General features: G+C 34.6%; 1 protein-coding gene across 1 annotated transcript; it reads right to left on the bottom strand.

Annotated features, from left to right (window-relative positions):
- LOC145237421 (protein diaphanous homolog 2-like) lies at nucleotides 1-25,888 on the bottom strand. Its single transcript, XM_080100274.1, has 23 exons — nucleotides 25,704-25,888; nucleotides 25,238-25,405; nucleotides 24,216-24,323; nucleotides 22,609-22,760; nucleotides 21,817-21,961; nucleotides 21,186-21,316; nucleotides 20,597-20,879; nucleotides 17,897-18,015; nucleotides 16,680-16,796; nucleotides 16,049-16,126; nucleotides 15,506-15,611; nucleotides 14,121-14,246; nucleotides 13,272-13,863; nucleotides 12,491-12,684; nucleotides 11,538-11,674; nucleotides 10,864-10,966; nucleotides 9,405-9,546; nucleotides 8,282-8,406; nucleotides 7,627-7,791; nucleotides 6,853-6,991; nucleotides 6,254-6,355; nucleotides 5,474-5,671; nucleotides 1-959 (listed from the first exon to the last, which is right to left on the bottom strand). The coding sequence occupies exons 1-23, from the start codon at nucleotides 25,740-25,742 to the stop codon at nucleotides 685-687; spliced, it is 3,744 nt and encodes a 1,247-aa protein (XP_079956400.1). The 5' UTR covers nucleotides 25,743-25,888; the 3' UTR covers nucleotides 1-684.
- Between the last annotated feature and the right edge of the window lie 1,659 nt (nucleotides 25,889-27,547).

Here is a 27,547-nt window from a genome sequence, read left to right as displayed (position 1 = left end):
TTTGATACAAAGGTTTAATATGTAATCACAATAAAAACGGGGCAGCATTGCAAAGTGAAATTAATCGAGGATTTTTCAATCAATGTTCTCATGGTAAGACACTAATAAAATTGAATGAGGCATGATTTCCGCCACTGCAGCTAGAAAATACGATGACAGAAATGGAATGATTGTCAAATGACAGCGAAAAAAATTTCCCACTACTGATGTCACTAATGTTAGAAACCCCATAAGTATGTTTGTACTGAAAGCTGTGGTCCCCAATAATGACAAGATATTGTTAAAAATTTTTATCTATTTTTTTTCAAGTATGAAGCAGTTGTAAGAAAGTAAGGTTAAATATATCTTTTAGTCTTGAGACTAAATCAAAATGCTCTTTATTCATACTGGGTAAGGAGTTGCATGTACATGGGTATAATCATGCGCTATTTTTTTTGAAAGGTTTATATTGGCCCTCAACTGAGTATGTTTTGCATGTCATGTTGCACCAATTTTGCAAAGACACTTTAAATGTCAAAGACAAGCTACAACGAAGTTGCAAAAAAAAACTAAGAGCACAAAAAACAGGAAAGAACATTTATAAAGCACAAAGTGAATGAGATCAATTAAGGATTACTTTGATCTAAATGGTGTCCATAATTACTGCAATAGGGTGAAACTAGCGTTGACAATAAAACCTTTTTATCAGTTTGCTAAAGCGTTGAGTTGAGCCATTAAAGACTCCGCGCTGGTGTCAGGGTTGCGATTACGATTTCGACCAGCTTTGCTTCTGCCAGTTGCATCTTCCATCGAAGCGTAAACTTGACGGTTTGAGTTGTTCGTTTTGTTTGATTTCAGCTGTGGCGAGGCCGAAAAGTCGTCAGCGGTGACTTCGTCCAATGATATTGCGGTACTTATTGACATCGGACTGACAAGTTGCTTGCGAGATCTCGATCGCTCCAACGCCCTGTTGTTGCCGGCTTGCAATAGAAACAACAAAATAGGGTCTTAAAACTTAGAAGTCAGGTAATTAACACACCACACTTACCAGGTAAGCATTAAAGTTTCAGAAAACAATGTAAATTAGGTTGCATTGAGTGAGAGTTATGAATTAGTTACGATGCAATGCAAGAAATTTCTCAGTTTATTGTCGCAGACGTTAAATGGGTGGCAACGCAAGCGCATGGTAACACAAAATAAACAGGAAAATTGTCAGTAGATGCCGAAACGATGAAGTTAGCAGATATGCATGTTTGGTCGTTTTATGAAACCTGGTCCAGTGTTAAATGAATAAGATTGTGCAACACACAACAGCACAAAGCTAAAAGGTTTTTGACATTACATACCCCAAAAAACTATCAGATTTCTAGGAAGAATCAGATGGTTTTTAATAAATTTCTTTGCATAAGAATTTGCCAAAACTTTCAAGGTTTTACAGATTCTTAGCCAGCAAAAACAAGCCAGTTTATGGTATAAATCACTTGACAACTGTTACTGTCATCATGAGATATTAAAATGTACTAATTTGTATTTTCCTTTGCCTAAAAACTACAAACAAATACTTAAAAATTTTCAATAATTTCGTATGTTTTCCCGTTTAAAAAAAATGAGTCTCTTTTAAAAGGGGTTGACAAGTAAGGCTTGATGAGATGTTTAAAATCTATGTTAGTTGCAAAGCTATGTGAGTTGCTTGCTATTGGGGAGCCAATGCAAGTTAACCAGCTTATGTGGCCAAAAGTTATTATGTTTCTCCACTTTTTGAAATCAGGCAATCTAATATAATTGATGGGCCTTAAAGGTTTATCGCAACTGCGCACAATAAAAAACATCCAATTCAATGTCACATTTGTCTAGCAATGGAGAACTACACAATTTTGCATGACAGCAATAGCTTTCTTCTATCAAATAGTCTAATTGTGAAAGGAAACGTTCCTATTTCAAGATTGTAGGAGGCGGTTTTTAAAATGGTTGGGGTAAAATTGGGGACAGTTCTTAGTTACATAGAAGTAAAAGATTGTTTTATATTAAATTGTCAAGTGGAATGTATAGTGAAATAAAGAAACAACTTTTTTTCACAATGAGTTAAGTCAGGGGTGCTTGGACCCCCCTAAACCCCTCTGGGATCTCTAACCTGTGGCAGACAGGTGGTTTATGTGTAGACCTTTGTGGTTTGGTGAAAAATAACAATCAGATGTGGTAAAAACGTCCACAGAATCTTGGCAGTTACTCGACTCACTGCATACACTTTGGAGTACATGGCGGGAATATAACAGGAAAAACAAGAATAAGTAAAAAACGAACAAGAGATTACAGGGCGTAGGGTTGTCTTGTGGGGACGTGAGGGTTCATGGTTTCTTTTCAGGGCAGAGATCAATCATATCATGAAAACTGAGTGGTTAAAAAACAATTGTCGGAAATAAATTGAGACATTTTATGTTGTGTTGAACTTTTGCAATGTTTAATCTCATAGGAATCAATACAACCTTGTGTGGTTTATAGTTTAGTTTTTCTACCCTTGAGTACAAACTGGCCATACTTTTCGGGTTAAACTAATGGTCTGCATAAAGTTTAGATACTTTGCTTCATAGATTTTGTTTTGTTTCATGTCAATTTCAACTAACCAACATCATATTTGGCAAACTGATTGGCATTTTGTAGCGAAACCATATTGGCAATGACCATTCATTAGCAAGACAACCCCACACTGGCAAATATCACCAAATAATTGGACACAACACACACACACAAAAACAAGTTTAGTGCAGAATAGGAAGGTCCGATGCTTTTAACGGACGAAGCTGAAGACCTTCATTTCCATTGGACTCCGTCACCGGGTTATTTAGCTCGGTATCTGGAGTTTTCTTTCGACGGCCATGTTGCGAAGATGTATCTTGCAGTAAAACTGATTCAAGGTTGTTGTCTGGGTTCGTTGGTCGAGTGAGCGCTGAGTTTTGTGTCGACCCGCGCGACCTTGAACGCGTCCGGGTTATGGCCCCTGGTAAATCACCAGTTAACGACCTTCACATTCATGCCATAAAGTGACGTTTTTTATAAAATAATTGCAGGTTACCACAGAGGTTAAAAATGGAATGGTTTTGTAATGAAATACAAGTATTGACAAGATATACAGTGACTCATATGCTTTAGGAGCACTTTTTAAGCAACTTTTATGCTTTAGTTGACTTATAAGTTGATGCTTTATTTACAAAACTGGCATCTAAAACATGCACTTTATTGCACACACAAACATGCTGGAGTAGTTTTTTAACGAAGATCTAAAATTTTGTTCAGTGAAGCTGCCCAAATGTTATGCAGGCAATTCTGGTTAGCTGATATTCAATTAACCCAGCTTTATTATGCAGTTAGCAAGTGCACTTAACATCAGATGAGGGTTAAAGTACACTTTGTCACAAAAACTGGTTTTCCTAATCTAGATATCTACCTAACACAAATAAATGGGTTACAATATTGACAGGTCAAAATGTGTTTAATTAGAGACTTTTGTTGACCAAAGCATAATGTAGACAGGAGTATTAATGTAGGTCCTAATTAATTTTGTTATAGAAAAATATGTAATTATCAGATAATGTTACCATGTTGCTCAAGCAATTAGATTAGGGTCTATGGTGTAGATTAGGTCAAAAATATGGTAGAAAAATTGCCCGAGATTATTAATAACAGTTTGTTGCATCTTCGCCGAACAAAACATCACTAACAGTTTAAGCAGATTGCAAATACAAAGAGCAAACCAGCATACAAGTTGCATAAATATCTTAACATACTTTCATCCAACAATTGCTGTCGTTGATTTAAAACTTTACAAACAGCAACAGGTATTTCAAGCAGAAACATATCGTTCACATAATTGAACAAAAATTAAAAATCTCCTCATTGACAAAATAAAAATAATACATCATTTACGAAAAAGCAATAAAAGATGCAACAAACATGCACAAAATCATTCAAACAATCCATAATCTTAGTTTTAAAGTCTCAAAATTGAAGACTGAAGTTGCAAAGCAGTGCTTTTCAGTTTACAAGACAAATGCTGTAGAACTACCGCTCTTCAAGCCTTAACAATACAGTAAATATAAAGGCAATCACATCCAAAGGGAATAGTAGTAAAAGACAAAATGTAGACATGTCTAGTTATTTGTTTACCCATGTAAGTTTAACAACAAAATAATAGAATTTAGGATTTAAAAGCCCCATGTGATTTACTGCACTTGCTCTTGAAATTTAAGTAATTAACCCAATTTTATGTGTGTCACAACTGTGTTTTGTCTAGTCTTAACCGTTGCTGTAGTCTACATGATGCAGCATACAAACATAACAAGATGATGACAATGAAAGGCAATGACATGCGTCGCCATGCCACCGCCGGTGGTTTATGTGTCGGGTGCCATATGCCAGGTGCAACAGTCGACGCTCACCTTACAATCTGCCGACAGGTTTTTACTTGCGATATATATTATCTAAAGCAGGGGAGAGTTTAAGAATTAGGTTTCTGTAGATGTGCAGATCACAACTATGTCCTTAATGTTAGCATGCTCATCTTTACCACAACACTTGTTACATGCACACACAAAAGATTCCTTAAAAAGAACTTTGCATTGTCAATTGGGAAAATGTAGCAACTGCTAATATGCTAAAGTGCCCTATTTGTTTCTTTTGTTTTAAAGTTATAATTTAAAGTGCTAATTTCAACATATTTTGGTGTAGGATATTCAAAGATAGTGTCCATGTAATACAAAGGTGTCTTTATAATATATTTTTCAATCAACATAAAACCCACATACACAATTTAAAAGTCACACAACTGGTGAAGGTTTGTTACTTAAATTTAAGTGGTCCTATCTTTACCTGACATTTAATTTTATAATCAGAAGTTACAAAGTCATAGTCTGTGGGATAATATCCTTAAATAACAAACGCTAACGCCACAATCGACCCTGATCGGTTGTCGTAACAACAAACTTAAAATCATAAATCACATAAAAATCAAGTTGTCTGAATATGCGAAAACAAATCAAGGCAAAAAATATAACAAAACATAGACAAAGAAAATATTGCACAGAAAAACAAATGACATGCCAAATCATGTAGAATGTAAACAAAAGTGTATGCAGGTATAGAATGGGGTTTTTCAATTGCAGAAAATTGACTATCGTTAAAAAAATAAAAAGTTGTTGACAAAGTGAAGTACAAAAGTAACTGCCAAGGGAAATGATGTTTTTGGAAATAAATTCCTCGGCTGTTTGCCAGTCCAACAAATTGGTTTTAAATGTTAGTCAAATGAACGAACATTGTTTATTGGGAAAGTCCCCTTGTGTGAGTATAGTTGTAACTCAGGTTATGGGTTTGTTAAATTTTGTTACAACAAACAAAAAACTTGGTGGTAAACTGAACTTGCATCGCTCGTCCCAGTGTTAGGGCGTCGGCCGGTTAATTAGCGGGTTAACAAGGTCACAATTACCTAGCGTGGTAAATTTACCAGTTTGCGATCGACTAGCAAATTTGCTGGATTTCGCCTCAGCCTCATGAGCTTGCGATATCGCTCGCATCATTTGCGACGCGTTGGCACGGTCGATACTTCGTGACGCACCAAGTGAAGCCCGGGACAGTGTGTCGTGCTGATGGGCCCGCATTTGGGCCACAGTCTGGCCCGGAGACAGGGTTCTCCTGCCGTCGTCTAGTTCACACCACATGCTTGGGTTAGAACCAGTGGTGGGATTCAGCCGGTTCGCACCGGTTCTATAGAACTGTCTCACGAAATTTTATGAGATCAGTGAACCGGTTAGCATTACTGGTCACTGCCAATGGACTTTTTGTAACAGAACCGGCTAAAGACAAACAATTTGAATCCCACCACTGGCTAGAACCCCCATATTTTTTGTACTGTTAGAAAGCCCCCATGAGTGCCGTTACATTTTTAATTGTTTACCAGTAATGAATGGTGTGATGAGGTCTAGAGAAATTCTACCAATGCACCTGTGAAGATTTGGACAAACACAAAAAAACAGGCGTGCACCAAAATTTCAATTCTTACTTGATTTTTTCACCCAATTGTTACGCTATAGTTTTATTGCAAAACATAAAGGACTTAAAATATTGGTTTGGACAAATCTAAAACAAAAGTAACATGCCATAATCAATGCTGTTATATTCATATACAGCCTGGAATATAACTAAGGAATTCATAGCAATCTAGCACTAAATAAAAAATCATCCAAAAAACTGAGAAAAACAGGATTTCATGCCAACTATTTCTTACCTTTGTCGCCACGCGGAGTCCGTCTTCGACCTTCTTTCTTGAAAGCTTTTCCAGAAGACAACGCTTCAAGCAAACTATCCATTACTCCTTCCTGGTCGCCCTCTGCATAAAACATAAATGAAACCATGAGACATTTTGGTGTTGTAAGGTCAAACACAGCGATAGAAACTAAAATGCTTCAATAACAAAAAATACACTTGACTCGCCATGTTTTGCAGTGTCCTTGATGTTTTATATAACCATTCAACAATGGAAAACTTGATGAAATGACAATGCAAATAAATTTGACCTGACATGATTTAATAACAGTAAAAACAGGGTTTTATCTGTGATATATGTGACTGTGTTTTTTCTGATTTTTATTCTTTTAACAAAAAAATAATATCTTGGTCCCAAGACATCCATGGTTATTGCCTTTTATCTAGAGAAACGCAGGTTCAAGATTTTTGTACCTTTTAGGTCCACAAATGATTACATGCAAAAATAGAAGAAAAACTAAACAAAAAGTGCTGTAACAGATTGGCCATTCTACCAGTGTAAATTAATTTTAATTCCTCATTACTACATTTTGCTGGTTTTCTGTAAAAAAATCCACAAACCTGCGTCCAAATCAAGCCCTGCAAGTTGTTTCTTCTTTTTCCGTTCCTCTTTTTCCCGCTCCGCCTTTTCCTTTGCAAGTTTTGCTTTCCGCTGTTTTTCCTCCATTTCTTTGCGCCTCTGGTTCTCCTTGACAGCATCCTGGTAAAAAAAAACATTGGCATTAGTTAAAACTTTTGTTACGTCACAGTCGGCAATTAGATAAGCCTACACAAAAAATGAAGGTGCACAGATGATGACTCCCTGCAATCATGCAGCTGCAAACGGAACATTTTGTGCCTATTTAATCTGTGTAAAACTGTTTGAAAAGGGGAGGTTCGGACTCCTAACCCCCTGGATATGCCACTGAGCCAGACTATCACTAATGACAAGCAATTGCTAAAATGTTTGACACAACAAGTTTACAACTTTTTCTAACTATTTGAGTCAGGAGACATATTACCAGACACCACACTAATGTGTGTGTGTGGTTAATTCTTGAAAATGTAGTTAATAAAGGGGTTGTTTTCCAGAATTAAAAAAAAGAAACGGTAAAAGTGCTGTAGCTTAACAAATACTACAATTGTTTTACATAGAAATTAGTTTTACTTCATGAATTTAAATTCATTTTGCACTAAATCCATAAGGTCTTGCAACCCACTCATATATGAATCATTTCGTAAAAAGTTTTTGTGAGTAAGTGACTGCCATATGACAAATAAACAAATGCTTAATGCTATAATATTTTCATAGTGTTTTGTTAAACAGCAAATTTAAACTATTTCAATTTCACCCACCAGATAATCTTGTCGAAACGTGTTCATTTGACCAAAGAAATCTTCCATTGGTTTTTTCTTCTTGTCAAAACAGAAGAAATCAGAGATTTTGTCGTAGCAGTTTACCATGTTTTCGTACATCTCCTCAATAAGACCAAATTGGTCCTGAGCTTTTTCAATGAAGACGTGAAAAAAATGTGGTTAAGGATTATTTTTTAACTGTAATTGGAAACTAAAAACACAAACATGTAAATTTGTTTCTCAGGTTCCATGCCACAAAAACATTTTTACTAAGTTGGTTATGTAGAACATATAAAGAGATATATGACCAAATTTCCCTTATCAATGAATTCTGTTCTACAGCCAGGATTTGCTTATTTATTCTTATTGCATACACCCCATTTTGGCCCATTTTTGAGAACCACTGATGTAGTGGTTCCCAACGGGGCAAAAATTTACTTTAATTTTTACATGTGGTTTGTAAATAGACACTTCAGCTCCGGGAATAACCTGTAAAGTTGATAAAAGACCCAGTTTTAAATGATCTTTGTGTGGTTTATTAGGGAGGAATGAAAATGTTTTCAATTGTGAAGGGAGTAATTTGTCGACAAAGGTTGGGAACCACAGCACTAATGTATTTTATAGTTAATGTGTAAGTTTTTTTAATAAAGGATATCGACATCACTTCGGAGAATTTGTCTTTGGGGTCTTTCTTTTTGCCGAACGACTCGATGTCCTTCTCCATAAGTTTCAAGGCACTTTTCATCACTTTAATATTTTTCTGAAGTTGGTCGTCAGTTACTAAAAACAAGATTTCCAGGGGTTACTGTTTACAAAGTAAAAACAGTCTTTCTCTGAGAGATAGGAAGAAATGGTGTAAATAATTCAAACAGGAACAGCCAATTCCATGTAAATTGGCTCATGATCAGTTTATAAGTGTAATACAAAAATATACTGGCTATAATGGATGTATAAATCAAGTATAAATCAGGTATATTGGTTTTGGCTTATAATATAACTTTTGGTGGCCATTGCAGAAACAAATAAAAAAATGTCCCTTTTTCTGTCCTTTATTGCAAGTATTAGAATGATTTTTCAGATTTTATTAAAAGAAAGAGAGCAATGTTTCCCCAAAATATATTTGTATTAAATAAAAAAGGCAAAGGTTTTAATCTGAAAATAAACGTCTTTGTTGTGTTGCCAAACTAATGGAATTATTGCAAGTATATATGTATCATTAGTGTATTGTCCTTTTAAACCAGGGGTCACCAAACTATGGTCAGTGGGCGCCGGATCTGGGCTGCGAGGTCATTTCATCCGACCTGCGGCCACAATTTTTGGTTTGCCAAATTGTATTGATAACTTTGTAACATTCGAAAATCAATCTACTCCTCACGAAAGTTTTCCTGATGCGATATGAAGAATAATACTACCTAGTTTTAAAGGATTACAACGCCCAGGATTGATTTAAAGCCAGTTTGTTACGTTACAGACAAGACTACAAGTGTTAATTGTGTGCAAACAATTGTCTTCTTTTGTTACTTGTGACATAATATACAAGCATTGCTTGTAAGATAAGGCGACATACAGTTTAACAGTCACTTTACCAGATTTTGAATGTGATAGTAGAAAGACCATATTGTGGCAGCCCTAAAATCGCCTCGCGGTCTAAGTTTGGAAAGACGGCTCTAGGGCATGTAAACTATACAGCCTGCGCGAATCATTTTTAAACTTATCTGACAGTGAAAAAGTTTGGTGACCCCTGTTTTAAACAAACAGGTTCGAATTAACTTATGTACCTCTTGTAGCTTTAGGAATATGTTTAAAATCATCGATAAAGCCATAGACTTCATTGTATCGCTTGTCTTTCTGCTCCTCAATCATTGAAGCGAGGAAATGCATCATCGTGAAAGTGTTCTCCGTGTTTTTCGTGTCTTTTAACTGGAAAGTAATTCAAACTTAGTTGAATGTTGAATTTAATTTTGATTGATATTTTGTACTTGTATGTTTTAGGCAGTATGTTTTATCATAGAAATCTACTTTTATGTTTTATCATAGAAATCTACTTTTATGTTTTATCATAGAAATCTGTAAATTTAATATTTGCTAGGAGTTAACTGTGTTTACTTTTGTCATGAAACAGACAATAATCAATCACAAGTGTATGTTTAATTACATGCCCAAACCCTAACTCTAGCTATCATCAGTTATGAAAACATTTTAGTTAATTTTACATTCCAGGTAAACACAACAAAAAGTTTGGCAAATGGGAGTTTAGTTGCTGTATACCCTAATAAAGGCGCCCAAATGAGACAGCAAAATATCAGACGATTTGTTTATATTTGCCAGTTGAGCAAAAAGGAAAGTTTATTCACTGTATAGGCCTATAGCAGTGGTTCCCAATATTTTTTCTTTTAATTTTAGAAAAAACAAAAATGATTTGGCGCACTTCGAACATTTGAATAAAAAATATATTTGAATTTTTTATTTCAGTTTAAAATGGCACAGCAAATTAGCTGACAAAGGCACTAACTATGAGGTCATAAATCCGCTATACAGGTCACTCTCATAGTTAAATAGCCTAGTTGAACATCTCAGAGACGTGGAGCATGTTGGCCTAGTGGTCTAAGCACCTGGTACTACTACTCTACTTGATGGATTTTAATTTCAATATTTTTTGCGGCACACCTAATGACATCTCACTGGTGTGCCGCAGCGCATAGTTTGGGAGCCACTGGCCTATAGAGTCGGGTTGTTAAAGATTAACTTGACACTGGCAATAAATGCCATAGTTTACAATGAACTGCACCATCCAATATGTTTGTTAGACCCACCCTTGTCACATACATGGAAAGGTCAAGCATTACATCATAGAGATCAATGTCCCAATCAATGTTTAGTTTACAGATGCACAAAAATGGCATGAAAAAACTTTGGGCCATGAAATTAGTTTTATTTAACCAGGAAATACAAGTCTTCCTAGGCTTTATTATTTAATTTAAATTAAAATACACAATGTTGTAAAAAAATACCCAAATGTTTGAAGTAGTTTTGTATTTATAATTGTTAATTTTAATAAAATGCACATTTTTCAGATGGATACATACATGTTAAATAAACAAACAAAATGTATACTCAACTTAAATAGAAATATTGTTATTTGTACAGAACTTAATGGTTGTATTATTAGAAATTACAATGTTGGTTTACTATTTTATAACACAGACATTAAGTCGTATTACTTGTAGTTAACCTTACCCTCGTTAAATAACTGATGTCGAAACCGAGAGTTTGAGCGTTTCTCGACCCGGAGTTCATGTAGTTTCCAACCATGAGGACAAGTTCAAGGAATTTCTTAAATCTAAGGACAAGAATGAAACAGATTAAAATGCTTCACAACGTTACACAGAGAAGAAGAAATTAAAGAAAAACTAGTTTTGGTAAATTTTACGGTGATGTAAGTTTGATGTGACCACTTGAAAAGCAGATAATACTTTAATATCTTGACATTTTTGCCACAAAAACTAAGTGTAGGCAAACCATATGTCTAAAGCTAAGTTTGAGACAAGTGAATACACAAACCATGCAGAAAAAGGAGTCTACATTTAGCATGGATATGTGTACACATTCAAAAAAAGTGCAAACTTTGCCAAAATTCTTATCTTCCAGAGTTTTTTTATCATAGATATTATATGCATAATTAAGCGTTTTTCTTTGTAAAAAGAGTAACTTATTTACCTATTTTTTATCCCACAAATCAAGAAATCAAGCAGAGATTTTAAGAAACAGTGGAAAATTTATACTCATCTTGAATATACTAATATGCAAAAGGTAATATATAAATAATTTCTTCAATTATTTATCCTTTGGAACTAGATTGACACTGATTTTTTTATTTATGTTCTCTATGTATAAATCAAAGTCCATTTTACCTGTCACTCTTTAGTATATCCTGACTGGCAGCGGTGGCCGACACGATGTTAGGTTTGATGTCGCCGACCATTTCGTCAAACTGTCGCATGAACTGAATGTGCTTCAGTCTTGGTAGAAGCCGTGATACATCGCTCAACTACGATCAAATTGTTACACAATTCAGAAAATTAAAAAAAGCAGAATAGGATTTGCAATTATGGTTTGGGTTTGACTCAGTGGTTCCCAACCAAATTTTTAAACTTGAGGGGAGGAATTTACTTTAATTTTTAAATGTGGCTTGTAAATAGACAATTAACCTCTGGAAATATAACCTGTGAAGTTGATAAAAGACCCAATTTTAGATCTCTCTATGGTTTAGCATCTACTATGAAGTCTATTGGGGAAGAATAAAGATGTTTTGAAATGTTAAGTAAGGAATTCGTCGATAAAGGTTGGGAACCACTGGTTTAACTAGTCCAAAATAATTCTAGCATAGTATACTATTCGAAACAGCAACACCACTGTTTTGATTTGACACATTATACAAGGCTTAAGAAAGTTAGACAAAATGTGTTCGCCTCAGCCTCGTGAGCCTGCGATATCGCTCGCATCATTTGCGACATGTTGGCGCGGTCGATACTTCATGACGCACCAAGTGAAGCCCGGGACAGTGTGTCGTGCTGATGGGCCCGCATTTGGGCCACAGTCTGGCCCGGAGACAGGGTTCTCCGACCGTCGTCTAGTTTACACCACATGCTTGGGTTAGAACCAGTGGTGGGATTCAGCCGGTTCGCACCGGTTCTATAGAACCGTCCCACAAAATTTTATGAGATCATCGAACCGGTTAGCATTACTGGTTACTGTCAACGGACTTTTTGTAACAGAATTGGCTAAAAAATATGACTTATGTGATAGAACCGGTTGAAAAAAATTTGAATCCCACCACAGAGTTTTATGTATTTTGGGTACTTACGGTACAGAGGAATTGTTCAGATGCATGAAGCTCGTCATATTGTTTCTTGAATTCCTTTAGTGCATCGATAATTTCGCCATCGGGTAATTGCTTCATTAGGTTGATCAGCAAAGCCTCATCAAGCCTGTCGTCCACTGACAAGATCATGTCTTTTAAATCTTGGTACGGAACCTTTAATGTGCCGAGGAAAATTGCTGAAACAAATATTTGCAACATTACTTTTATTATATGAAAACACAAGACATTTACTACACAAATAAAAGCACACACAAATGAGAAATATATTGGCCCAAATATCAGTAAATTTTAATATAAGACCAGTATCTTTTAATACTCTGGGCCAGATAGTCCAAAATTCAGAGACCTTCACCCTGATAAAGGCGAACTGAATAGGACGTCGAAATGTTGTATAAAATTGCCAGAAGAGCTCTACAAACTTGATATTATACCTGGCAGCAACAGCTGATATGCTGAGAGACTTTATTATTATTATTATTATGATTTCAGTAAGTTTTAATGTTGTCAACAGTCATAGTTACTGAATATTCTGCTTCGAATCCAACCAAACATAAGCCTTTAGGCTAGCCTTGTATGATTTAATATCAACTCCAACTCCAATTTTTTTAAAAACTAACTTAAACTAAGTCTGATTTAATAACCCTGGTTGGTGCAGTTAAGTTCAACAACTCAGGCTGATATCAAAGTAATCAAATTGCTTAGTTATGTGCTTCGTAGTTAGTTTTATAAACGGCAATTTTACTTTCACAACCAAATCACTTACACAAGTTCTGCGCTGATTTTCCGTCCAAAACTTTCAGTTCTTTGGTCTTCTTCTGGGGCTTCTCGACCTCCGTAGTCTTCTTAGTGATTTTTTTCTGTCCAAACGTAGCCATAAGTCTCGTGAAGAGATCTGAACTTTCGAACTTGTCTTCTTGCGCTTTGGCCCAGAAACTCTCCTCCTTTATAACTGTAGGCTTCAGCTGTTGCCAGTTCAAGCGCTTCATTGTGGTTTCAGGTTTGAAAGTTTTTTTCGCTGTCATCCCCGCTGGCAAAGTGGGTCCTTTTGGGGCTGACGGGGCAAACATGGGGGGCGGAGGAGGACCGCCGGGCGGTGGTGGGACTCCACCCATAGGGGGCGGAGGGGGAATTCCCCCTGGTGGCGGTGGGGGGACACCCCCTGGTGGTGGCGGAGGTGGGGGAATTCCCCCTGGTGGTGGTGGGGGCGGAGGGATGCCACCTGGTGGTGGAGGAGGGGGTGGTATGCCCCCTGGTGGTGGAGGGGGTGGGGGAATTCCCCCTGGGGGAGGGGGAATTGACCCAGGTGGTGGAGGGATACTCCCACTTGCTGCTGCCACTACTACTCCTGATTTCACCTGTAATGAAAAATCTGTATTGTTACACTTACAGTAAATTAACACACAACGAACAGATATCGCACAGATTTTACATGTAACGAAAAATCCGTATTGTTACAAGAATAAAACATTCTTTATAATTCATCAGTAAATTTACCACAACCAGATAAGGTACAGATTTTACCAAACAATGATTTTTTAATTCTGAAATAAAAGCTTCGAAAATCATCGTTCATTTTAACATTGTTACAAATACAATTGTGTTACAAATTCACCTTTTCTTTTAGGTCGGTAATCTCAGATTCCTGTTGCTTTAATTTCTTTTCAAGTTCTGTTACTTCGTTAAGTTTCTTGTTCAACTTTAGCTCTGCCTCTTGTCTCGCGATGAGTTCTTGTTCAAGCTGTAACAATGTGAGAAGCAGCATAAAAACCAAACCAATGAAAGAGTCAATATTTTAGATGATCGATATCTGAGCTTATGAATTTGGAAATAAATTCTAAATTCATGGTAACTTTGATTTTGATTGAGGAACAACAAAAACCACCACTTTAATAAAATGTTCACAAAGATAGTAATGTAACAGCTTAAACCTTTGACATGCGTTTTCAAGCAAAACATATGTAGGTCTACAAAACCTTATTTACACAATTTTTAAAAGAATGTTTGGTAAAACATTGTGCAGCAGTGTAAAGCGAATGTCAAAAGTTTTCTACCAATATAATCTGACTTGTGTTATTTTGATGACGATGAATAAAAGATTTAATGCTTTTACAAAAACATATAAGGTCACAAAAATATATGGATCTTAAATACAAAACATCATTTTTATTTTAATTCTAATGCACCAAGCAACAAAGTATGAAACTCCTGAATCATGAAGTTTAGTAAGTATAGCCATTTTTAAAATTTCACATCTTGGAGGCCTGTGGGTGAACCGCTGGATCATTCGGGGTTAAACTTCAGGAGGGGTAAATTTGGATAAGTAACTAGCATGTGCAAGTTTAAATAAGTTTGAAGCACTCTTTCCTGATGAAACAGTTTGAACAAACCCATAGTTATACAACACCAGTGAATGTAATCTAAAATTCACATTAAAAATTGATACCCAGTTCAGTAGGGTTTTTCAATCTATCTTACAGATGACAATAGAAGTTCCTTCACCAATTATTAATGAATTAAATTTTAATTGACATTCCTGAGAGGGGTTTGGTCGATACCAAGATATCACATTCTGCAAACATGGCCCAAGATTTGCAATTATACGAAAGGTCACTGGTTTTTATCCCAGTTTTTTTTATATGAGGAAAGTAAACATAAAAAGGGAGCTATGTGGTAAGTAACAAAAGTGTGCAGAAAATGACATCAGTTCCCACTGTGCTCCACAGACAGCCAAACAGTTTGTGTGAAGATTCCAAACAAATTGTTCAAGTTTTAACTGATTTTCAAACGCTACACTGAAAAAAAATTTCTGGCCATGTAGAAACAATCTTTTTTCTTAGTTTATTTAAGTTTGACATAAAAAGGCATTGATGAAACTTTATAACTTAGGTAATTTATTCAAAGGGTTTGTTGTTTTATACAGTTTAAGAAACATTGCATTTTTTCGTTGTTCATGCTTTTACAACAAGCGGATTAGGAAAACATAGAAAGATAAAAAACCTGTTTCTGGCTTTCGGTTGCTCGGTATTCACTGTCTTCCACCTTAGCTTTGTCGACCATCTGGTCAATAAGAGGGTCAACGTCCATCGCAAAACGCTTACGGTAACTAGAAAACAAAATAACAATTTTAAAGTTTCACACAAAAAACACAAGCATCATGATTGGCAAGTAATAGATAAGCATTTATAACAAATCTAACTCATAATTGGAAAAAAACGAAATGCATTTGTTTTTTGTAAAACATATAATATACAGCGACAGGTTTAGTTGTTTTTCATGCTGAATTTTCTTGATCTGATTTTAATGGTATTTTTTTATAATCTTGTGTTTTCTTTTGTTGCCAAAATAGTATTGTTGATTTGATAGAGCACTTTTTATGTGTACATCTTTACTTGTAGTCAACAAAGTTTTTTCAGATTGTTGCGGAAAAAGAAAGATTGCCTGTTGTTTTTTTCAAACCAGCAATAAACGGTGATTGCATGAAAAACTTTTTGTGTGACTTCAAGCAACTGTGATGTAACAATAGCAGCATTGTGTTACTACCTGAAATCGGGATCCATTCCGCTCCGATGGAGGATAATTTGCGAGACCATCTCTTCGATAAGTTTGTAATATTGAGGCCTGCAAGTTTAAAAGACGATTATGTCTGTGCACGGATAAATGGCAAATCACAAGACCTACACTTTAACATGAAACAGACAAGCCAACATGTTTAAGAAAACCATGACATTTTGATAACTCGTTTGTTATTTTGTTAAAACAAATACTGAAGTGTATTTCTAATATGATTGTAAACAAAAAGTCAAAAAGGTTTTCAAAGCATTATTCTTTCACAAATGTATTGGCTTTATCTATTTTATGTTAAAAAATTAATGATATAAATCGTGGATCTGTGCTTTGCTCTTAACACAAACCAACTACAAATATGCATACGGTACTGAACACAGCACCAAACATAGCTTTTTTGTATTGAGTACATTCGGGAATTAAAGCACAAATATACGTTAACCGATGGTGTTGTAAATTATCTAACATGTGTTTAACTTTTTCGTCTAATTAAAATAACATAAACCGAAAGATAAATTTTTGATCCAAAACACAGCAGACAGCAACAAATATCAAGTATGGATCAAGTTGCAACTTAAATGTTTACTCAGACGCATGAAACACTCACCTTGCCCACTCATCATCACGGATGCTCAGAAAATGTTGAAGAATCGACAGAAAGAAGGGTTCACTTGGCGTGCCGTCCAACGAGTTTTGCAAAATCTCAAAAATTTCGCCAGGCTCCGTGAACGAGACAATAAGTCAGTTAAGAAAAATATAAAAACAGGGGGAACTTAAAAAAATATTTATGCATAAACATAAGTATTTCATGCTTAACGTTTTTTATTGTTTTTTAGATCACATGTAACTACAGCTTAATGTAGTGCAATGTATATTAATGCTGTTCCCCATTTTTTTTTTATGCAAGAGTGCAAGATATGTGTTCCCTTAGGGCAGTGGTTCCCAACTGGGAAGGAAGTTTAAACTTGAGGGGAGGAATTTGCTTTAATTTTTACATGTGGTTTGTAAATAGAAACTTTAGCTCTGGGAACATGACCCGTAAAGTTAAATGATCTTTGTGTGGTTTGCATCTACTATGTAGTATGTTAGGGAGGAATGACACTGTTTAGAATTGTTGCCAATAAAGGTTGAAAACTACTACCTTAGGGCAACAAATTGACCAGTTCAGTAAAAAGTTACCTTATTTAGACAAAGTGATTCATTCTGAAACAAATAGTTTCATTAGGCCTATAAACCCTTCGAGGCAATTTATTCATCACCTTGCAGTCAATGAAACGCCCACATGATGGCACTGTAGACAATAGCTCACCAATTATTGAACTTCCTTTAAAATGACACCAATCAATTAATCATAATAAATCAAAGTTCTAACCTGTCAGCTGTTACAACCTTAATACAAAGTTTGCAGGTTTTGGATCAAGTTTCACTTTCAGAAGCTACTTTAAGTCAAAAAATCGGGTTCTAAACCAGTGGTTCCTGACCAGCTGTTATTGTTATAACAAACAACCAGACGATTTTCGTTTACCCCCTTTTCAAAAAACTAAAATTCTAATCATGACATCACAGAATTAAGTCTAAAAAATGTCAAAAGGCTTCTTTAGGGACGAAAAATCTCATGTTAAGAATCAGTACACTACCACTTTCACCTGAATTGACAAAGCACAAAATGTAAGTGTTTTTTGACAATTATGTGGATCGTATTTCTTGTCAATGCATAACTAGTCAAATATTTTAAAGTTTAAAATATATTTTCTGTGCAAATATTGTGTAAACCGGCTGATTCTCTTTGATCTAGGGTTATTTTAAAGTTTTAGCAAAGGATATTCAAATTCTTGCTTGACGTCATAATATCTTCCCACAAGCTCATCAAAATCACCGTCACGATGCTCCTCGAAAACTCTCAACTGGATTTGAAGTTCTTCGTTTTGACTTCTTTTTAAATCCTGAAACAAAAAACACATATTTTTTTAGTATTTTATTCATTTTATCCCTGCTGTGTTTTCTTGTTTCATTGAACAGGGCAACCCTGGTTAAAAAACAAAAACAGATTCACAAAATGTGTAATTTTTATTTTTATACTTCTACAATCGTTATTTAGATTTTTGTGTTATAGCATATTTTTGTATGTAGTCCAAACACACGAGACCTGCTTGAAACAAACACCTAAATCAAATAAATTAGTCATGGTAATTTAATATTAAAGACAAATCACATTTGGGTAAAAATACTGCTGAAGCAAAACCAATTCCTTACATAACTGAATCAGATTAGTCATACAGTTTCAGTTGTAAGATTCAAACCCCTTCTGACATTCTAAAGCAGGGGTGGGCAAGCTGCGGCCCACGGGCCACATGCGACCCTTGAATAAAGGTTGTGCGGCCCGCAGAGACGACTGAATTTGAAATGTACTTACAAACGAGTCCAAATACTATACATCTTTAAGCAGATTAATGCGCCCGATGCTATTTTTCTGTGACCAGGCGTTTGTGGCTAGAATCAAATGCGAATTTTACTTGTAGTTAAATATATTGGGTAAGCAACGAAGTAAAATCACCTTGTGTGATACACAGGTGCGGCCCGCGATCTAATATTGGCTATTGTATTTGGCCCCACAGTAACAATAAAGTTTTAAAATAGATTGGCTTGTGAAAAAATATTGTGCACAAAATGCCAAACTATGTAAACTGAAACTGAACTTTATAACAGTTAAAAGGAAAACTAAATATGTAATCTGGTGAATGAAATGATTGTTCCACATTTAGAGTCCTGTGGTCATTTATTTGCCTATGTCATTGTCAAAAGGTGAAGTAAAAATCTAGTGGCATACAATAAACAACATGCTATTACTTTTTAGTTAAACGTATTGGAGCCTAATAAAAAACAATTAAAGCATAATTATTGTATTTTAGCTTTAATGTTAGTGGTGGTTACATTTGTGAAACTGATACCACAACGGCCACAAGAGATAAAACGAACCCTCAATGACAGTGTGGTGCAGTTGGAAGTGTCAAAGATGGAGCTATGATGTCAAACAGTGCACTAATGCAACACGATTTACAAGCATTTCCTGTTATGGTAGTGCTGGCCGCCTTAACTAATAAAACGCTGTAATCGTTTTCCAAGGATTACGTAGCGAATATGGTCAACTATTGCAAGAAAAACATCAAACATGGAAAGTGAAGTACTACAACTGATACCCAATGTCACATACAACTTTAAAATATTATCATTTAGATTTTAATTATGATTACTTAATAACTTGTTTAAATCTTATTAATACCACCAATATTAATACATTATATAAGTCAATAACTAAGTTTGATATATAGGAACACAGTTTTTTTTCAAATTCAAATTACATGTAGAAAAAAAGTTTAATGTGCAAAAATTCTTTTTTAGAATGAAAAACACTGGTCTTGTCTTAAATTTAGCATCTTACAAATCAATCATTACATGTAAAGATAAGAAAACATCTTTTGTTTTGTTTTTGCTAAGAGTACTGGAATGTAAGTTAAATAAAAAGGTGTTCCCTTCAAAGAAGATGCCCATGTTCAGTAACCTGATTGCAAACATCACATTATTTTATAGTAAAGGCAAATTATGCTGATCATAAATATTGCAAAAAGCTACAGCCTGGCACCAGTTTTCAAAATAAAGTAAAGTTTATAGACACAGCCCGCCCAGGAGACCAAACAATATAAAAGTTGGTTTGATGTTTAACAACCCTTTGATGAAGTTTATGGCCAAACTATTAAACACATGCCAAAAGCTTACAACTGTCCAATTTAAACTGCTATTACAGAGTATAGGCTGTAATTGCTGTTGTCTGTAATAGCTCTGTATGTAAACAAAAAACCTTATGTAGAACTGTTGAAGTGCATTAATTTAAGACTATCTTGTGGATGGACTATAATTACTTAGTTAGGTAATGGTGTTATTTAAATACTGTTTGCAAGGCATCACAGAAAACATTTAAATTGGTCCATTAACAGAAATCGAACAGTAGAAATGGTAATACAGTGGAGTTATAACAGATGCTGCCATAATGTATTCCAAGAACATAAATACAATATACATTTTTGTGAATATTAACTACAGTCAAAACCAATATCTCTAACTAATATGATATGAAATGCTATAATTCTCTGAACAGAATAGTAAAACTAAATGGTAAACCCTTTTCAAAATTTAATTACGTAAATCTTAAACACAATTAGGTTACATTGTTTGTTGAATAAAAGCAAAATTTTTAGTGACAAAATATGTGTACAAACTAACTTTATGACTCACAAAGGAAACTGAACTGAAACTTCCTATTTAATGACACAAACTGATAATACATGCTTTTTTAACTTTTCATTGACCTGTCACACAACTATACTTTCATTCGTGTTTCTTCTCTTTTTGAAAGTGTGGCACATAATCCAGTGTTTAATTGATTAATTAACCAACCGATTATAAACATGTGCATAATGGTCTGTATACACTATGCAACAATACTCAACACACACAAAATTTCTTTACCTCAAGTATATGAACGAGGCCAGCTCGCATAATTTCGTTCCTTAAATGCATTCGAAAGTCCAGTTCATCTGGTGTGCAAACGAGGACATTCACCAACTGGAGACACGCCACACGGAGTTGGGGCCACTTTTCTCCGCTGCGAAGCCCCTTTATAATGGAATCGAATCTTGTGGGTCCGACCGGCAAAATAGCGTGGTTTTGTTGCTCATCAGTTACTGCGTTTTGTTGGTGCAAGAGATTGTTTTCGTGGCAAATTGTCAGGGCTTCTAGCACTTTTTCATGTCTGCAAAATAAAAGATTTCGGTAACTTGGTTTGCAATGCAAAACTTTCAAAAAAGACCTTGTATAATATGTAAAAAAATAACAATTTTACATGTTTTATAACCTACTGGAGTTTATACACTAAAAGTGACACAATATTGGATATATTAATCAACCAATCATTTCTAAGCTTGGAAAATCCACTCAGTAATTTTCAAAGCATGCAAAAAAATGTCTTTACACGTTAGCTTTAAGCTGTCCTAAAACCCATTAAGTCAAGTTAAACAACACATGTAAGGTTTGGTGACAAAAAGATGGACTGACTAACCCGTCTTCGAGGAGACACACGGCTGCAACAAGTTTCACGGTGTCGGTCATCATAATCTTGTTGGACGGATCGATCGCTCGACATAAAGATACAATCCCAAATTCCTTGTCGAACATATCCCTGATTCCATACTAACACATAAAACAAAACAGATAATATAGTTTCCGTTGTATAAACCAGTATTGCTCTTCCAGCAGTTTTAGTACAAGTATTCAACGTTTTGACATAACATACGAGACACCTTCATCAGGATAATAACACAATTTGAATAGCAATGTACAAAAGCATCAAAACACACACACAAATAGTAGATGATGGTAAAAAAAATATGCAATAGATGCTTGACAATGGCCCCTAAGGACAATTAATGAACAGGAAAAATAAAATAGGTAAACTACCATTAGAAAAATTTGTCTGCGCTTGAGACATTATAGTGCAATTAAGTTGCAACACAATTTCATTCATTTTGAGGAACCGAAAAAGTTCAATACTTCACATGCAAGTTTTGAAGGGATCTACAGTAAAGGGTTCTACCACAAGGGAAAAACTCTTGGACCAATCCCAATTAGGCTACAAACAAGACAGAAGAACAAATTTCACCACTGAATCCATCTTACACAATTTACTGTACCTTGTTGTTCATGAAGGCTTTCAGACACCGTATAATTTCATGTTTGATCTTATTGTCAGTGTCCGAGTTGCGATGGTGGTCGTATCGGTCGTTGAGGATCCTCAATAATGTGTCCAAACCATCACGACCAAAGTTCTGAACCCAGCTACAAAACAAAAACTATGTTTAGACACAAAAAATGCGATATGGCTACAGACTCTATATAAAGGCCAATGAAACTTCCCGATAGGTCTTGAAATAAACATTTCGATTTACTAAATCTTAGGACATATAAATATCATAATTGCTAAATCTTTGGGACATATAAATAAGTTTAGAATCTTAACAGCATTTAAAAATGATTTTATTTTGCTTCATTGTAGTGTAATAAATGTTGTTAATATTTTGTTTAATGATCCAAATGCTTGGACAGGTTAATATCCATAAACATCTTCCTAGATCTAATTCTAATGCATTATATATAATGCACAGTAGTTTGAACAATATATCAGTTATGCATTTTTTACTACATTAGGCCATAGCCACCAAAACATGTTAAAACAAACTCTGTATTTATCTGGGCATAATTGCTGGGTGGCTATACAAATAAAAACATTGATGTAAACAAAAAGTAAAATTCGAAAACAGGTTTAGTGAAGGTTAAATGCTTTTTTCAATGTCTATAACACTGAAGCGCATCAGTGATCTTTAAATGTCACAACACTTTAAGTTTGCTGTCACATGTTTACAAGTCATGACATTATGTACAGTGAGGTGAAACCTAACTGGAAACCCAAACATGCGGTAATGTACCTGAGAGGATTGCTGTTGAGCGAAACTCGCAGTGATTCGAGGGTTTGTAGCATATCATTGCTGCTTTCGCTTCGATGGAAATCATGCCCACTCTGTCGAATCAGAGCTTGCATGTTGTGAATAAATTGTTGGGGCGTCATAGCTTGTTCACCCTGAATGTAGAAAAATAGTTGAATATTTTTTTCATCTTTCCTTCAACAATTTCCAACCTCTTTCGTCAAGTAAGGTGTAAATTAAGAGGTAGCAATTTTCGTTGATTTTGGGAAATACTTTGTGCAAGTAAACTTACTAAATAAATAAATATAAATGCAACATACTGTTTTGGATATTTGATATGTTCTTAACCAGGTAATAAACTTGTTATGTTTTTAAGGTAAAAAAGGGGCAACATTTTAAATTAGGGTATTTAAAAACGTTAAAGTAAAGTTACCTATAGTAATCTATAAAGGGGGAAACGTGAAAAGGTTGAGAACCCATACACTGCTAGTTCTATTGAAACTGCCCATTTTTTCACATTGCAAAAGGACTCATGCTTCTTTACATACATAAAGTAATAGGTTTGCTTCTAGGGCAATATCATTATCTTCTCAACACTTTTATACATAAACTTGTATTTAAATGTGTCTGTTTCATTATATATTTATAATCTTTCACTAGACATATGCAGTAGATGTGAATGAAATGCCAACAGTCAGGCCAGTCACGCCAAAGAGCTTCCTGTTGCAAGAAAAACATACACAAGATAGGAAAGCTTAAGACATGACCAAGCACCTTTGAATAGATTTGCATTTTTATCGCAAGTAAATTATTGGCAATTAGTTGCCTTGAACCATGGGTTACATCTTTATTTGAAAATGCAATAAGGTAGAGAATGATGGTGCAACAATAAAGATGTCAGCCCGGGGGTATAATCTTGCAACTTAAGTGGCAGAAACAATGTGGTGCAATGACATATATGGAGTTTACAACTTTGTTGAACCCTCGATTAGATCTTGTATTGAACTTTCCCTAATACATGCATGTGTTGTTAGGGGTAGGTATAGGTCACACATCACACAATAAAGGTTTGAAATTGTGTAACAATGGCATAATGATTATCTTTACAGTTCAGTAATATATATATTTTGTTTACAAAGTGCTGCAATAGCAAAATGCATAACACCATAGTTCTACACTTTAACGTTACTATTGACAGTAACTATAATTTCCCAAAAAATGAAATATCTACAAATTTGGCATTGTCACGGAAAACATATTGCTCTTTTTATTGTTTTATATCACTTTTAATATATAACTGTTTATTTGCAACTAATTATTTTTGTGACTCAATCTTTAGATCCCACTAGAAAAAGAAGCCAAAATTTTGTCAACAAGATGTGATTTGTCAACAGGTTATAAGTATTTGTATGCTTAAGTCAAATTTAAATACAATTTTTAACAATTCTTAACGTTATTTTATTATTTTAACCTTGGCATACATTTCCAGCAGCTTTACCTTCCGACATTTACAGTAAGGAAATGTATTAAGATGCTTGGCATACTTGTACAGCACGAAGGTATTTATAACATTTTGACGTCAACAACCCACTAAGTAAACATTTATTTACCTTTACAATAGAGGTTTTATTCAGCCATTGTACCACCATGTTTCGCTTTATAATCAGGTCTTTGCTTCTCAGAGGTTCTTTCTTTTCTTCTGCCAGATTCATGTCATCCTGAAATAAAATTGACTAAATTATAGCACTCAATTCCAGTTACATATGTATATATATATATATATATGTATTCATAAGACGCACTTAAATGTTGATGTTTTAACACAATTCTGTTTTAATATCCCAACCCTTCGACAATAATTTATATGTGAGGTAATATTAAATATTGTTGAATCAAAGACTGTTATTTTTAAAACATTTAAAAGGCAGGCATATCCACAAAAACTTTTGATAACTTGTAATTAGGCATTGGGACAAATCCCACACACACTAGTTCTATGGTATATCTTTAAATCTGCTCAAATACATATCTTGTCATTAAGTGCGCCAATATTAACACTGATAAGGTACCTACTTCAAAGAGTATAGGGTCGAGTTTAAAGTATATCTTCTCTAGAAAAGCAATGAATGTAAATGTGTACAGATGACAGCCACTATTTACAAAAGTAGGCCTTGTCCTATTGGTCAATCAAACTGACGTACAGCAGTACAAAACAAATGTGGCAATTGTGAAATAAAAGGCTGATGCCCTTTTTGTAAATGTTTTTCTTTGACATTGTAGAAACATATATATATATATATATATATCCTCCACTCCATTGTATTGTATAGCAGTAGTCAACAAAGATGTAGCATGAAGACACCAATTGCATATACATATATAGTAAGCAGACAGCCAACTTTATGATTATTTTTGTTTGTCTTCCATTTTTAAAAACCACAAAGATTTTTAAATGATTTGTTAAGCTTGAACTAATCAACATCGGTTAATCCTGATCTTTGCCTAATCTGAGCAAATTTTTTGGTCCAATCGGGTCTGGAGGTTTACTGTAGTATGTTTTTTGTGTGTTTGAAAAACAGGAAAGTTAAAAATGCCTAGTGAAATACCATTAGGATGAGGTGCATGGACTTACCAGCATTTTTTCAAAGAGGGTGAGCACTTCATGTTCTGACAGCTTGTCAGCCATCGCTGTAGGAAACACATTTTCGGGTTGAACTTCCTCAGTTGAAGGAAAGCCTGCCTTGGCAAATCGGTCTTTGGGTTTTTTCACTTTGGCGTTAACTGATGTAAAACGATCCAACTGAAAATAAAGCACATTTAAATTTTTGTGTTTTCAGGTAATACAGCATATATGGCACCGGCTCAGTATATATGGCACCCGGTATATTGCACTGCCCCAGGTATTTAAAACACTGTGTTATCAGCATAATGGAAGTATATATGGTTTGTTTCGAAATTTGCCACGATACAAAAGGCACAAGACAAGCAGATTTTAACAGGAAATTTACGTCATACAGCTCAAGCCATGGATTTGACAGTTAGGCATGCTTAGCACAATGCCACAGATAACGTCATGGAGTTTGGTCTTGGAAACTTACAAATTTGGACTTTCCCCTATTCCTTGATACATCACTCATGGTTGCAGTTTAAATCCAACTTTTGGTAACAGATTTAGTCCATCCGTGGTCACTTTAAAAACATGTTTTTTCACATTGGGGACAGATAAATGTTGAAACCTATACTAGTACTGTTTCACATTTGCTTCATACTCTGATCAAAATATGTTTCTGCAACAAACATAAAGAACAAATAATGATTATCATAAAAAATTTGTTTTATATTTTAGTAAACAGTCTAGTTATAAGTGCTCATTTCAAAAGCCAATGGTAATTTAGTTAAATAATTCTAAATCTATTTTTAATGAAACCATTTTGATCAAAAACAAAACTGCCAGAAAACTTGCACATTCGGATAAATTTTGTTGTAGAGTTTTCAAGAATCATTGTTACCATTATAATTGCAAGGTGTCAAATTCACAAATAGAATTACAGCCTAAACTATGCCATTGTCTTATAACGGGATTAATATTTTACCATGGTAAAAAGATAAAAACAACCTTTATTTAACTCTATAAGCCCAATTGATAATGACGTCCATGCTAATTTAACTTTAAACACAGTTGTGGCAAAAACCTTGTTAAAAAACATAAAACGCAATCTATCTATTCACCAAAATATAACTTTAAAACTGATTTGATTTCAGTAAATCTTGTAATACAACAGACTAAATTCTATTACATTTAATTAGGCAACTGTCTCTGACTGAATAATGTAATAAAACTAAATCTAGTGATTAGGTGTGGTATTAAAACATTACAGTGCTACCGAGTATTCAAATTAAGAATTAATAAAACTATCCTCACTTGCAATAGTTCAGTCATGAAAAATAATTACCTATTTTTTAACATAACAGTTAACAGCAAACAATTCTCTGGACCATCTGATGGGTTTCGTTTAAAAAAATCATGAAATACTCCCTTAATTTTTTCCTTGCAAGTATTTTGTTACATAACATAAAATAGAATATTGTTTCATACACACTTATTTCTTTTCTTTACTTGTTCTGCAAAAGTGCAATATTATTTCTATCACTGATTTGTACTTGATTTTACATTTAATGTAAAATAGTGAACTAAAAAAACCCTCAAAAACAGCCAAATTAACTTTATAGCAGGTCTGTTTCGAATCTACAGCACTTTTTTCAACTGCCGAAATTCGCAAACATTGGATTATTACAATTGTTTTAAGACAAGACAACTAATTGTATCTATTCTAAACTCACAATAATATTACCTTAAAAACGCAAAAACACAACCTGAAGACAAATAAAAATCACAAGCTCAATTCAACAACTCCGTTAAGCTTCTAACGGCCTAAAACTGATGTGTTTAACCTTCCTTATTCCAACTTGGAATAATTTCCAAGTAGTAAACTTCAAATTTTTCTACTTAGGTTTGTTGGAAGAAATCGGGGCCGAACCCAAATGAAGTTTGCAACTTGTTACGCTCCATCGATTCTGCGCAGATTCCAGCTGCGCAGTAGAGCAAAAGACACAGAAACGGCGAACAACTATAATTGGCAAAAACTACTATTTTCGTTTGTTGTTGTTTTTTTGCTGTTGCGCGACGTGCTTAAGTTGTTTTAAAAATTACACCTTTACATCTTATTCCTCTCAAAATTTTACTCCAATCATAAAGTTAATTGCATTCCAAATAGAAATATAAAACCAGATTTGCCACTTTTTTCAAGCGAAATTACTAGTAGACCGCAAAGCAATACCCACACAACATTTTTTATGTATTGTAGATTTTAAAATAACTTTATGACAAGCTTCCACATGGTTCAACAGTATTTCCTGGCTCAAATCTTTTGAAAAAGCACAC

The sequence above is a fragment of the Phallusia mammillata genome, chromosome 7, assembly GCF_965637545.1.
Source record: "Phallusia mammillata chromosome 7, kaPhaMamm4.hap1.1, whole genome shotgun sequence".
NCBI lineage: Eukaryota > Metazoa > Chordata > Ascidiacea > Phlebobranchia > Ascidiidae > Phallusia > Phallusia mammillata.
Note: the sequence above shows the minus strand (reverse complement) of the source record. Positions and strands in the feature narration are given on the sequence as shown.